The sequence below is a fragment of the Phyllobates terribilis genome, unplaced genomic scaffold (assembly GCF_046119375.1).
Source record: "Phyllobates terribilis strain yellow unplaced genomic scaffold, ASM4611937v1 Scaffold_13__5_contigs__length_258822181, whole genome shotgun sequence".
Classification (NCBI taxonomy): Eukaryota; Metazoa; Chordata; class Amphibia; order Anura; family Dendrobatidae; genus Phyllobates; species Phyllobates terribilis.
Window position 1 is genome coordinate 244,150,101 of NW_027362773.1, and position 15,003 is coordinate 244,165,103.

General features: G+C 40.5%; 1 protein-coding gene across 2 annotated transcripts in view; it reads left to right on the top strand.

The window, feature by feature from the left end:
- LOC141174446 (uncharacterized) overlaps positions 1-15,003 on the top strand; it is a 52,204-nt gene that overhangs the window by 28,071 nt on the left and 9,130 nt on the right. The window contains exons 6-9 of one of the 2 annotated variants that reach the window (XM_073659372.1): positions 1,204-1,330; positions 8,620-8,819; positions 9,325-9,513; positions 13,209-13,484. In XM_073659372.1, coding sequence (XP_073515473.1) covers positions 1,204-1,330; positions 8,620-8,819; positions 9,325-9,513; positions 13,209-13,484 — 792 coding nt within the window. The remainder of the gene's footprint in view (positions 1-1,203; positions 1,331-8,619; positions 8,820-9,324; positions 9,514-13,208; positions 13,485-15,003) is intronic. The other variant, XM_073659373.1, reaches the window with a different exon arrangement.

Here is a 15,003-nt window from a genome sequence, read left to right on the forward strand (position 1 = left end):
CTGCCATGTCTCCCAATGATAATCCGCATGTGCTGTGCACATGCTGCGGAAATTTCCGCTACGGATTATCATTGCGGAAAAAAACGCAGCACTACCAATTATTTTGCGGAAGCGCTGCATTTTCGCCGCCATTGACTTGCATTAGAATGCGCCAATTCCGCAAGACTGCATCTGTAGTTGCGTAATTGGCGCATTCTAATGTGCAGATGGTACCCGGGTGTAGAAGAGAGGAGAGTCTCATCCACACCCAGGTACCATTAAAAAATCTGTAAAAAAATAAAATAAAATAAAAAATAAATGTATACTTACCTTCTGGCGGTGCGCTCCTCCTTGTTTCCCGGCACTTCGCGATGGAATGAAGGACCTGCGCTGACGTCAGAGTCATGTGACGGGTCACGTGATGCTGACGTCGGCAGGTCCTTCAATCCACCGCTGCCGGGAGCCGGGACGGTGAAGCAAGACAGCGCGGGCCATCGGAAGGGAAGTATACATTTATTTTTTTATTTTTTGACATTCTCTAGGTCACACTATATAAATCCATGCCAGTTGTACGGATTTATATAGTGTGACCAAGTTGTCAAGCACTTTCCAAGTGATGCTAAAATCTGTTGGAAAGCGCTTGTCAACCCGCATGCGGAAATGCATGTGAAGAACTCTTCACATCCGCATGTCCCTGGCAGGAAAAACACATGTACAATCCGCGTGTACAATCCACATGCGTTTTTTTCTGCCAGGGAGATGCAGAAACGCTCAGGAAAAAATCCTGAGCATTTCTGCATCGTGGGCACATAGCCTTAAAGATAACACACTAATTTTGACCAGGGGAGGCCAAACTTTTCCATGCCACTGTGTGATGCACTCGAACTTAGTAATTTAGTACCAGATGTAAAGTCTCTTATTCCCCAACCTTTTAAATTGCTTTCTGGTGAATGATAAAATGACTGACATGATGGATCCTCCAGCTAATAAGAACCCTTGATCATATATGATCAATATATTTTAAGATTTTATCATGCATCCCCCTTCCTCTTCCTTGCGTTCCAGTTCTGTATTGAGAGTCTGGACATTGACAAATAACCGCACCGGTGGCTTTCTATACAAGGCCCATCCTTATTTGTGGTACTTTCATATTGCATGTTCAGGTATTGGCAAAAAAAAAAAATGCACTAATGAAAAATATATATATATTTTTTTTTAACCTAGGCAAGCAGTACAACTCTGACGATCGCAGAGAGAAGCTTTATCTGAAGTTTTATCAGCAGATACAAGATGAATACCACAAGGAGAGACCTTCAGACTGTGTGATTGTTGCTATCAGCAAGGATCAGATGTAAGTCTATAAGAGCATAGCATGTACATAGGCAGGGCGGCCTCCCAGGGGCACGTCATGTCACCGCAAGCTTGCTATGGTATATTACATGTGTATTAGAGAATGGCTAGTCTTCCTTTTGCTGCTGCCAAAGGTAAGCTTTATATTTTCCCTCTGCATCTAAGGCTCATTTTCTTTAGTTAAATACGATATAGTATAACCATATTAATATCTGTCAATCTTTTTATTATGGTGTCATTTTTTTTTTTTTTATTACTTTGGCTGTACAGTTAGATTGCAGTATAAAACCGCAAAGAGAAAGAAGTTAACCACAGAGGGATCGCCGAACAATAATAAATACTTATTGAAATATAAACCAAAACTATAATAAAAAACATTTAAAAAGCCTAAAATGTCTGTGAAAAAAATACCCTCGGACAAGCCTAAAATAAAGCTTAAGTCTGCTCTTTTAGGCTTTTTAAAAGTTTTTATTACATTGTGGCTTATTTATTCTTGTTAGGTGATCTTTTCTCCCTATTTTTGATATGCCGAGGTTGACCCCTCTTCTTTTTTGTTAGTTTGCAGTATATTTACAAAAAGTATTAAACTAGGGATCAACTCAATAACTGGAGAGAAAAAAAATGTAAGTGTTGTGTATGGATGTCCCAGGATAAGATACATCTGTTTGGGAAAGTTGGGATAAACCACAAAAAAATAATATAATTGTTAGACACCTATGATCTATTCCTTATTTCCCGCGTCATATTTGCATCTCATGGCGGTCAAAACATTTCATTTTAAACTTGATAAATGTCCCCCTGATACGCAGACATAAAACCGTCTATTAAACGGTAATGTGAAAATGCATTGTCTAAACAATAGAAAAACAATGGTCAATTATTGCACAAAATACACCAAAGCTTTCATTACTAGCTGACTTATGTCACTTTTGATAGCTCATTATTTTTTATTTTATTTTTTTTTGCCTTATATTTTAACTATTTTCATTTATCTCCAAGATCTGTAATATTCGCATGTGATTCCACGTTCTGCTTAAGGCAAAATAGAAACTGCTCACAGGGATGTAATCCTTCACACATGACCTTTTTTAACACTTTTACTTTGGCAGGAGAAATGGCTATGAATATGCTGTTTAGTCTCAGAAGCACAGAATTTCAGAAATGCAAAAAATGAAATTATTTTTTCTTTTATGTAATTTAATAATATTTTGAGCCCCTTGCCTTGAATGAAAGCTGTTTGGTACTTGATAGGCTCCCCCCCTTCATAATATACAATATATTTGCAACTATTAAATGCACTTTTACTAACAATAAATCTGGAGTATTTTTGGGGGCTAGTGTGGCCTAGCCAGTCTACCTCCACCTCTGTGCCTGTTCTTCTTGCATACATCTTTTGCAGCAACAGTGGACTAGCTGCTACTTTTTTGTTCGACACAGCCATCCCCTTAAGGGTTCGCTCACATCTGCAGATATAAAATCGCTGAGATTCTCAGCCAGAAAAGTTGGTGTCAGATTTTTTTTTTTCTCACCTATCATTCGTATGTCACACGTATGCAATCCGTATACAATGCGTTTTTAACATCAGCATTCACATACTGTAATTCTCTCTGTAATTTAAAGCTAGATTACAAGCTAATTATAGCAATCTAGTATACAAATATAGATAGAATAAATAGGATAGATGTCCTGTAGATATTTAATGTCGCAAGCCCCCTATATATAATAAACTAGCACACTTTAGTGCCTTTCATGTGGCACTAAAGACTGTTTACCCTTATTTAACCTATTAAATAATATAAAAAAAAATTGCGTGCCCCCCCCCCCCTATTTTTAATAACAAGCAGACAGTTGGGGGCTGATATTAATAGTCTGAGAAGAGCCATGGATATTGGCCCCTTCCCAGACTAATAACATCAGCCCTCAGCCCCCTCAGAAATGGCGCATCCATTAGATTCACCAATTCGGGCGCTTGGTCTTGGCAATCAGGGTAATAATTCTGAGGTTAATGTCAGCTTTGTAATGTGTCCTGACATCAAGCCCAGGGGTTAGTAATGAGGAAGTGTCTATCAGACGCCCCCAAATACTAACCCCGTAAGTTAAAAGAAACACACACACACACACACACACACACACACACACACACACACACACACACACACACACACACACACACCCCTTGTAAAAAGCACTCCTGACAATTACCCTCTTTTACCAATTTAATTCCATTTAAAAGGTAATCTAAAGGGTCTGCTGAGATCCATAATATGGACGTCCCACGACGATCCCCGACTTTGCTACGTCCGCAGGCTGTGATGAGCGATGACATCAGTAACGTGACCTCTCACCACGGCCGCCAGAACACACTGAGAGTATATTGAGAACCGGCGCTAGCGAAGAACCGTGAGTTCATTACGGTTACCACAGGTCACTGCCGCCGTTTCTCACGGTAACCTCTGTGTGAGCTACCAGCTCTGAACTGCCGTGAACTCCGTAAGGTTACAGCAGTTCACAGCTGGCAGGCTCACGCTGTCCTCTGCAGCTCACACAGAGGTTACCAGGAGAACCGCCGGCTGGCTGTGACCTGCAGTAACCTTAATGACCTCACCGCTCTTCACTGCCGCTGGTTCTCATGATACTCTGTGGGTTCCGGCGGCCGTGATGAGCAGTAATGTTACTGATGTCACCACTCATCACAGCCTCTGAATGTGGTAGAGTCGTGGGATGTCCATATTGATTACGGCAGATCCTTTTGGATTACTTTTTTTAAAATGGTGTAAAAGAGGGTAATCGTCAAGGAGTGCTTTTTACAAATAAAGGACTTTTTTGTGTTTAATTTATGGGGTTAGTAATGGGGGTGTCTGACAGACGCCTCTCCATTACTAACCCCTGGACTTGATGTCAGCACACATTACAAAGCTGACATCAACCCCAAAACCTTTACCCAGATTGCCAACACACTAGGGTAATTTGGAAGAGCCGAGGCTAGGTGCCAGAATTGGAGCATCTAATGGATGCACAATTTCTAGGGCGGCTGAGGGCTGGTGTTAGTCTGGGAAGGGGCCAATATCCATGGCCCTTCCTAAACTATTAATATCCGCCCCCAGCTGTCTGCTTATTAAAAATAGGGGGGACCCCACATCATATTAATTTTTTTGGGGGGTACCCACTTCTTAATAACCAGTAAAGGCTAATCAGACTTCTGCGGGCTGATATTTGTAGTCTGGGAAGCTACAAAGATATTTGCCCCTTCCCAGAATAATAACACCAGCTCACAGCGGTCTTCTTTCCCTCAGCTGGTTAGTAAAAATAAAGGGGACCCCACGCCATTTTTTTTTTTTCATTCATTTATTAGCTAAATTCAAGTACAGAAAACTACACACGCAAAGCAGTAATTCTATATCTCATTGACCTCTTTCTATCTATTCTGATAGTTTACGCTGTGAATTTACTGTACTTGGCTGATGAAATGTCTGGTTTCCCTTGAGATGTGTGTGTAAAAATCGGACAGCACACTCATGGTTCATGTGCTGTGGAATTATTTTTTTTTGCACCCATTGACGTTCATTGAGTCTTGGCCGTTTTACGCTGCCATACGCAGCATGCTGTTTTTTCTTTCCCTCACCCCAATTCCAGGTGAGGAAGAGCTCGCAGATGAACACTGCCTTATTTTATTTTTTTCTTCCCTTGTTCTCTCTGATTTTATATGCAGATGTGAGCAAACCTTTAGAGGGAGTCTTTCAGCAGTCATCCTCTACTTCTTGAAACCTATCTGCCGACCATATGATACATGGTCCGCAAATCCCTGTAATGAAAGCAAAACCAACAAGAGAGTATTTTTGGAGAGAAAAATTGGAATATAAAAAGAGAAAAAGATTTTCTCCAATAGGGATAATTGTCTGTCTACTTGTAGGTACTCTCCAAAAGAACACACATAAGGGATTTTAATTATAAATATATACTTTATTGAAAAATGTATTAATGTAATAAAATTTCAGAGCAGCTCTGCACCCTTAGCATTCCTTTCCACGCTGCCTCTGACTTTATCGATATGACCCAAGGTAATGGAAGTATAATGTTATTAGTTATGATTTGTTGATGGAACATCTCATAGTGCAATTATTATGCTTATAGTTTACTTTTTTGCACTTAATTGCTCTGATACCTTACTATATATACTTAATATACAGGGCCATTCGTTATATGCTATATATTTCCTTATCTTCACTAGCTTCCCTCATGGGATTTCTAACTGAAATTATCTGGCATGGCCAGTGCTAGAATCTCCATTTCAAGTCATTGGCAGTATACTAACATCTGTTATACATTGAATGCTATTTTGGGGTGTTAGTCTCTTTGCAGTATTATTCATCTCACTCTGCCTTCCTCTGGTTGTCCCTCCCCCCTCCCTCCTTTGTTGCCCTCATTCTGTCCTTTCTTTATTTATATTGATTGAAATGTTATTACATTAATACATTTTTCAATAAAGTATATATTTATAATTAAAATCCCTTATGTGTGTTCTTTTGGAGAGTACCTACAAGTACAATTATCCCTATTGGAGAAAAACTTTTTCTCTTTTTATATTCCAATTTTTCTCTCCAAAAATACTCTTTTGTTGGTTATCCTCTACTTCTTGGCCTGTATGCACTCGCTTATCGCCTCTAAAGTGACCCGGCTGCTGCATGCCCAAAGCATTTAATAGTCCGGGCTTATGTTTCCAGTAAGACAGGAGAAGAGCATGGCCGGAGGCTTTAAAGGGAATGTGTTTTAAATCGGGTTTTTATGTTAAATATTCTCTTCTAGACTCACACTTCCATTTGTTTCAGGAAATCTTCATGCACATTAGCAGCAATAGTCTGACTCAGACCACATGTTTTGTGTTAACGCATCTAATGAGTGTGTGCAAAGGCTATTGTGAAGGGAGAGGGATCAGCTTTGACACCTCTTATTGTGATTGGTGGATCTGGTTATCAGCTGTGTATAGAGGCGTTACCTGTCATTGTAATCCTGTCTCTGGTGATAATGAGCCTGATGAAAACTCTTCCTAAAAGGACAAGAAGTATGGAAGTAACTTAAAAGCCTGATCTAAACACTAGGTATTATTTTGATGAGACATTTCGTTGTAAGTGTCTCATGAGACACCTTAGACCCAGCTGATGCCGAGAACACACAGATGGGAGCTGTTGTAGTTAGGTAAGCTTGTGCCACAGCAGAATGGAAGTAGTCACAATGTCTGACCTCCTCTTACAGGTAACTGACTACAACCCCTGGCAAAAATTATGGAATCACCGGGCTCGGAGGATGTTCATTCAGTTGTTTAATGTTGTTGAAAAAAAGCAGATCACAGACATGGCACAAAACTAAAGTCATTTCAAATGGCAACTTTAGGGCTTTAAGAAAAACTAAAAGAAATCAAGATTAAAAATGATGTACTCAGTAAGGGTAATTTTTTTCAGACCAAGCAGAGGGAAAAATTATGGAATTACTCAATTCTGAGGAAAAAAATATGGAATCATGAAAAACAAACACACAAAAGAACACTCCAATACATCGCTAGTATTTTGTTGCACCACCCCTGGCTTTAATAACAGCTTGCAGTCTCTGAGGCATGGACTTAATGAGTGACAAACAGTACTCTTCATCAATCTGGCTCCAACGTTCTCTGATTGCTGTTGCCAGATCAGCTTTGCAGGTTGGAGCCTTGTCATGGACCATTTTCTTCAACTTCCACCAAAGATTTTCAGTCGGATTGAGATCCGGACTATTTGCAGGTCATGACATTGACGTTATGTGTCTTCTTTCAAGGAATGTTTTCACCTTTTTTGCTCTGGCAGGATGCATTATCATCTTGAAAAATGATGTCATCATCCCCAAACATCCTTTCAATTGATGGGATAAGAAAACTGTCCAAATATCAATGTAAACTTGGGCATTTATTGAAGATGTAATGACAGCCATCCCCCAGTGCCTTTACCTGACATGCAGCCCCATATCATCAATGACTGTGGAAATTTGCATGTTCTCTTCATGCAGTCATCTTTATAAATCTCATTGGAACGGCACCAAACAAAAGTTCCAGCATCATCACCTTGCCCAATGCAGATTCGTGATTCATTACTGAATATGACTTTCATCCAGTCATCCACAGCCCACAATTGCTTTTCCTTAGCCCATTGTAAGCTTGTTTTTTTCTTTTTAGGTGTTAATGATGGCTTTTGTTTAGCTTTTCTGCATGTAAATCTCATTTCCTTTAGGCAGTTTCTTACAGTTCGGTCACAGACATTGACTCCAGTTTCCTCCCATTCGTTCCTCATTTGTTTTGTTGTGCATTTCCTGTTTTGGAGACATATTGCTTTAAGTTTCCTGTCTTGACACTATGATGTCTTCCTTGGTCTACCAGTATGTTTGCCTTTTACAACCTTCCCATGTTGTTTGTATTTGGTCCAGATTTTAGACACAGCTGACTGTGAACAACCAACATCTTTTGCAACATTGAATGATGATTTACCTTCTTTTAAGAGTTTGATAATCCTCTCCTTTGTTTCAATTGACATCTCTCGTGTTGGAGCCATGATTCATGTCAGTCCACTTGGTGCAACAGCTCTCCAAGGTGTGATCACTCCTTTTTAGATGCAGACTAACGAGCAGAGCTAATTTGATGCAGGTGTTAGTTTTGGAAATTAAAATTTACAGGGTGATTCCATAATTTTTTTCCTCTGCTTGATCAGAAAAAAATTACCCTTACCGAGTACCATATTTTTAATCTTGATTTCTTTTAGTGTTTCTTAATGCCCTAAAGTTGCCATTTGAAATTACTTTAGTTTTGTGCCATGTCTGTGATCTGCTTTTTTTCAACAACATTAAACAACTGAATGAACATCCTCCGAGCTCGGTGAGTCTATAATTTTTGCCAGGGGTTGTATATCGTCTGATGACTAGATAGGGAGTGGTGGTTATGTACAGATGTAAAATATTGAAGAAGTTGTTGTGTTTTTTTTTTTTGTTTTTTTTTTACGGTTATCAGTGACTTTTCTATTCTTTGTGCGTATGCTAATTTCACATTGTACAAACATGGTTTTAAAAATAAAAACCCCTCTAAAACACTTTTCACTATAATCCGTAGTAATAATGTTGTATATTTAGTAGTTTTGCACACAATAAAACTACACGGTACTGATGCAATACATGTAAACACTGTCCCTCCTGCTATGACACAACACAACCTGGTCTTCGCTGCATAAAATCTATCGTCTGTCTTTTGCCAATAACAACCATTTTCTCTTTTTGAAGGGAGTACGCCACTGCCATAGGCCATCGATTACAGGATCATGGCCTTGTGGTGGAGATGATATACTTGACATCAGAGTCTGGTCTCACACGCGCCCTCCAGGAGGTTAAAAACGATGGCTCCCCGTTTTGCATACTAGTTGAACAGTCAAATGTAGCTCTGTCCTCTTGCACCGCAATCATTCTTCACGACTCTATCAAAAGTAAGTGTAGCGATACATAAAAGCGTTTCCACACTCCGCAAGACCGTCGTCACATTACTTATCACAGATCAAACAATTAGCCCATCTAAAGACACACACATCAGCATTACTTGCCTTCAACGCTCCAGCTGTGCTCCTATCAGCATGAATAACATAGGTGGACTGTGACGCCGCGTATGTAAGCAGTCTGGTGCTGGCTGTGTTTCAGGCTAGGGCTACACTTCTATTTTTGGGTGTGCAACATTGAAAAAGGGGGGTTTCTCAACATCATACATGGATAAAATTGCAAAGTGCTTGTTACAACAAACCACTTTTGCAATTTACTGGTTAAACTTTTCTCCATTCTCAAAATTAAGATTGGAGTCTCAGTGCTGGACAGTCTTTTATACAACGAGCACAACACTTGCAAGTTCATTTCTGTAGACCTTGTAAGCGCTGCTCTGTAGCTGGATCCGGCCAGGTTCTGTTCCCTTCGTTATTGCATAACATGGTTGTTAAACTCTAGGCTTTGAAGAAGCGGACACCATTGGGAAGGGAAATGCCACATATGACAGTCACTCCAGCACTAAAACGCATCTCCTGGAGAAGCCGCCACCTCTCCTGCCCACTCCTGTCCGAAATTACTACGCAGCACAGCCCAAGCCTTCTCTGCTGGGCGACCGACCTGCAGGCGCTGGGCTCCTATCAACACCAGGTTAGCAGTGTTCCTCATTGCTACCCTTTTATAATGTGTTGTTTTCATGAAGAAATTTCTGTGACATCAAAATACGGTACTTTTTAAAGTGAAACTTTGACTAATTGTAAACATTTGTTCAATTGGATGCATTATCATTATTATTTTTCATAAAAACACACACCACATATTTGATACACTACCAATTTTTGTAAGTTTTCCCACCTACAAAGAATGCAGAGATCTGTAATTTTTTCGTAGGTACAATTCACCTGTGAGACAGTCTAAAAACAAAAAACAAAAAATCACATTGTATGATTTTTACATACTTATTTCATGCAATAAATTGCAAATTAACTATTTGATACAGTAGAAAAACAGAGCTTAATATTTGGTACAGAAACCTTTGTTTGCAATTACAGAGGTCAGATGCTTCCTGTAGTTCTTGACCAAGTTTGCACACACTGCAGCAGGGATTTTGGGCCACTCCTTCATACAGATCTTTTCGGTTTCTGGGCAATATTGAGTTTCAGCTCCCTCCAAAGATTTTATATTGGGTTCAGGTATGGACACTGGCTAGGCCACTCCCGGACCTTGCAAATGCTTCTTAGGGAGCCACTCCTTAGTTGCCCTGGCTGTGTTTAAGGTCATTGTCATGCTGGAAGACCCAGCCATGACCCATCTTCAATGCTGTTACTGAAGGAAGGAGGTTGTTGGCCAAAATCTCGTGATAGATGATCCCATCCATCCTCCCTTCAATACGGTGCAGTCATCCTGTCCCCTTTACAGAAAAGCACCCCCATAGTATGATTTTTTTTCCCCCTCCATGCTTCACGATTGGGATGGTGTTCTTGGGGTTGTACTCGTCCTTCTTCGTCCAAACACGGCGAGTGAAGTTGATACCAAAAAGTTCTATTTTGGTCTCATCTGACCACATGACCTTCTCCCATGCCTCCTCTGGATCATCCAGATGTAAATGGGCCTGAACATGTGCTGGCTTGAGAAGGGGGACCATGCGTGCACTGTAGGATTTTAAACAATGATGGCGTAGTATATTGCTAACGGTAATGTTTGAGACTGTGGTCCCAGCTCTCTTCAGGCCATTGACCAGGTCCTCCCGTAGTTCTGGGCTGATTCCTGACCTTTTTCAGAATGATCCTTACCCCACGAGGCAAGATCTTGCATGGAGCCCCAAACAGAGGATTATTGACTGTCATCTTGTATTTTTTCCATTTTCTAATAATTGTGCCAACAGTTGTTGCCTTCTCACCAAGCTGCTTGCCTATTGTCCTGTAACCCATCCCAGCCTTGTGCAGGTCTACAATTTGTGTCCTTAAACAGCTCTTTGGTCTTGACCATGGTGGAGAGGTTGGATTGTGATTGAGTGTGTGGACAGGTATGTTTTATACAGGTAATGAGTTCAAACAGCTGCAATTAATACAGGTAATGAGTGCAGAGTAGGAGGCTTCTTAAAGAAAAACCAACAGGTCTGTGAGAGCCAGAATTCTTGCTGGTTGGTAGGTGATCAAATACTTATGTCATGCAATAAAATGAAAATTAATTATGTAAAAATCATACCATGTGATTTTCTGGTTTTTCTTTTCAGATACTGTCTCTCACAGTTGAATTGTACCTACGATAAAAATTACAGACCTCTCCATTCTTTGTAGGTGGGAAAACTTGCGAAATCGGCAGTGGATCAAATACTTATTTTCCCCACTGTACATACATCCATACATGCATATATACATACATGACTTTTCCCTCTTACAGAAATACTCTTTTTCATTTACTGACTAATTAGAAAATATTAACTATTGTTCATGGAGCTTATGTAAGGATTAATTGCATAAATATCTTTAAGTGTCTTAGGAACATGTATGTGACCGTTGACTTGGATTGGGGAACTGTAAATTAGCCAGCAAGCTCCCTTTTAGCTGTATAATAGACAATGCTAAGGGAAAGCGTAACTGTTTATTTAACTCCCGATTTTTAGGGTGTGATGTTTAGAGTGGGCTCAGAAGCTCAAATGCCCCCATCCCCCACATATCCATGAGATGCTAGGATCTAATGTCACAGCATTGACTAAAGCAAGATTCAATCTCTGTTTAACCATTTAATCACTGAAAACAGTATATATTATAATATCATTTTTTATTCTTTTTTTCTTCTCCATTTAAATGCGGGGAAAAAAAACTATGCAAGCTTGTTACCTCTGTGATTGTACCTGACCTGGATAATCATGTTGTCAGGTCCTTTTTATTGCCCGATGTTCATCATAAAATCAAAACTCAAAATTCTGTTAGAATTTTCAGTAAATCTTATTTGGTAAAATGAATGGCATCATTCAAAACTACAACGCACCCCATGAAAACCAAGCCCTCATATGGCTAAGTAGACAGAAAAATAAGCGTTATGGCTCTTGGAAGAAAAAGTACAAAAAGTGTCCGCAGTTCCCCTGCCTTCCTACTGTGCTGCACAGATACCGCTGTTTGCTGCTGGCCCAAACGATCAATCACTCAGGAGCTCACATTTCCCCCGGCATGGGAGCGGTGGCTCCGAAGCAATGATAATGATGAGACAAAAAAATACAGCAGGGTTAGATTTTTGCCAACTGGGGGGAAAGAGTTGTGGCAAATAAGTGTTGTAACCCCACTTATCATTACCCCATACCGCTCAGTGTATGACGTAAGCACCCTCTTCATCTGTTTCAGGCTAGGGCTGCACAAAACCAAGATCTCAAATGCTGCCCTGCCAGTCACAAGTGATGATTGCGGTTGCACAAATGTCCATCAGGGATGCAATTCTGCTGACTTGATGTGACAACTTATGAGATGCAATCCCATTTACTGTTACTACAATAATTTGACCTTGCTGGCTAAATTCCCCCACCCCATCCAGAATAGATGGCTGACTGATATATCCCACGAGCTCCCCATGTACAGGAGTGCTCAGCTTGGCGAGGACACCTTTATCCGATTTGAAAGAGCTGCTGCCAGACTCCTCTGGCAGCAGCCCATCTCCCCAACAGCAAAAGGATCATTAAGGGCCCATACACACTAGACTTTCAGCCAACCCTGGCAATGCCGCTGGGCTCAGCTGACCTTAGTTTATTCTGTGTCACCATGTAGCCCTATCCTTCGAATCAGCATCTCTCATGGGATCTGACAGTGAAGGCTTCAACCACCAGGAAAGTATGTTGAGAAATGAAGCATTAATGTAGACCTGGCTCTATAATCTCCCTACCCGACCCTCACCTCGTATACTTACAGCTGCCTGAGAATACACAGCTGGAGTGTTGAAGACACGTACAAAGCCACGTCTCCAAATCACCCCCAATATCTAGAATAAAAACTCATCCCCCAACCCGGCAAGTACAATTGTGAGCACTGCCAAACAGCCCTGAATTTAGTCAATTTTTCAAGACATAGCTAAAATCACTCTCAAATATACAAGTGATGCATAATTATTTCATATCTTAAAAAAAGAAGTTATTGCATTCCTTGTTGCCTGTATTTGCAGTGCAGTGTCGGAGGCTATGGCGGACAGTGCGTCTTCACTGGTACGGAAGTTACCGTGCCGCTTCTTAAATACTCCCGCATACCTTCTACACCTCACATGATTGCGTCAACACCTTACATGATATATTTTTTTTAATGCTTTTAATAGATGTGAGCTCCCTGACTGACACAGCAAGTTATGTCTCTCCTCTGTAGTACACCGTAATATGCCCATGGAGGATGCCCTGGCTCTGATAGTTAAGGCATTTGGGAAAATTTTTGGCGAGCGTGAGCAGCAGGAGCGTAATGAGATTTCACACAAAGCGGCTGATCTGGCGGATGACTACCTGGAGAGGGAACTCTATCAATCTTACAATGTCCCTCTGGACATTAGACACCTTCTCTTCCTCTTAAGCGATGGCAAATATTTATATTCTGAAGAGCTGAGCGCAATCAGCGTCTACCTGAAGACCAGGATAACTGAGCTGGAAGGTATACTCAATGTTTGCCATCTTGACCTTCCCTTTCCACACGTACATGCCCAATCCCTTCTCCCTCCTGCTCACCCCCTGCACTGGGACCACCTTTACTCTAGTACTCACTCTTCTACCAATCACTTGTCAAAGTATGTAACACTCATTGCTGTAACTTGGGGACACTCCGCTCTTATCTGTGGTCTCCGTGCCACCATTTTTCCATGTCTCCCAATTTGCACTTGTGTTCTTTAGAGATTAGTTTGTGCAGTCTAAATGTATTTGATCTGTTTCAGATGCAGAAAAATACAAAACAAGTATATATTCTACATATTAATTCAGACGGCCGTGACGCAGGCACATTTTAGTATCTGTTTTAGTACTGCAAGTCTTCCAACTTGAACTAACGCCATAGATTGATATAAGGGCTGTTAAGCTCTGAACAGAAACCTCATTGCACCGACTGTCCTCAGATCTCCTAGCCCATATATGCCGGTGAGGCTGTGGCGTCCGGGTCTGGAGACATGTGGACAGTCAGTGGATTGCGATCCGTGCTTGAGCCAGGACTGCAAGGCGCGGTTGTCTTCAGGTGTCCTGACCCGAATGCGACAGCCTTATATATCCCTGTGAGGCTGTCTTATTCGGGTCATGAGACCTGTTGGCAGTCAGTACATTGTGATCTGTGCTTGGACAGAGTTTCATGGATAGCTGCATGAGCCCTAGGACTGATCATTCAGGTCATAAAGACCGTGGTCAGCCCTATGGCTGATGCCATGCAAATACTAATATATTCCTGTATTAGTGCCGTCTGAATGAGGCTCCTCTTCTCATTAAATATCGGTGACTTAAATAATAAAAATAATAAAAATCATGTTAATCAAAGAAGCTGTAATACCTAATGACACCACACTTTACCACTTGCCGTCCAGTGCTTAAAATGTACGATCTGTGTGCCGGTGAGGTGCAGCTACACAACGCACGCCTCCGTCATGATGATTGGTGCGAGATCAAAACTTTAAAACATGCCAGAATTACACCAACATATTGATAGTAAAAATACGTCAATTGCAAAGCCTAAAGTTCCAATCTGAAACCACAAAGGTAAAAAAATAAAACCTTTTTTATAGATGCACAAAAACACTTTTTTGTTAAAACAAAAATATATTTTTCTCTTAAAATACATATAACATAAAAAAACACATCTTTTGAGTCCCCATGTGCGTGACAACCTTTCAATAAAACCTCTAAATGTATAAAAACTTAACATGTTAAATTAAGAAGAATCGGGTATAATCTTTATACACTCCAAAATGGTGAAGTCAAGACAAGAAAAATAAAACATTACTTAATCTGGTCCTTTTTAGCTCATAAATGGCCTAATCCTTTAAGTGTTAAAGTAAGTAAAGCTAATTTACAGCTTCATGTTACACAATCAATTGCACCTCATCCTCGTGTTAATTAAAGGTAAAATTCACAGTCATTTTATGAGTCGCATCAAACCTTCCCCGACATGTAACATTGACCGAAAGAAAATAAAC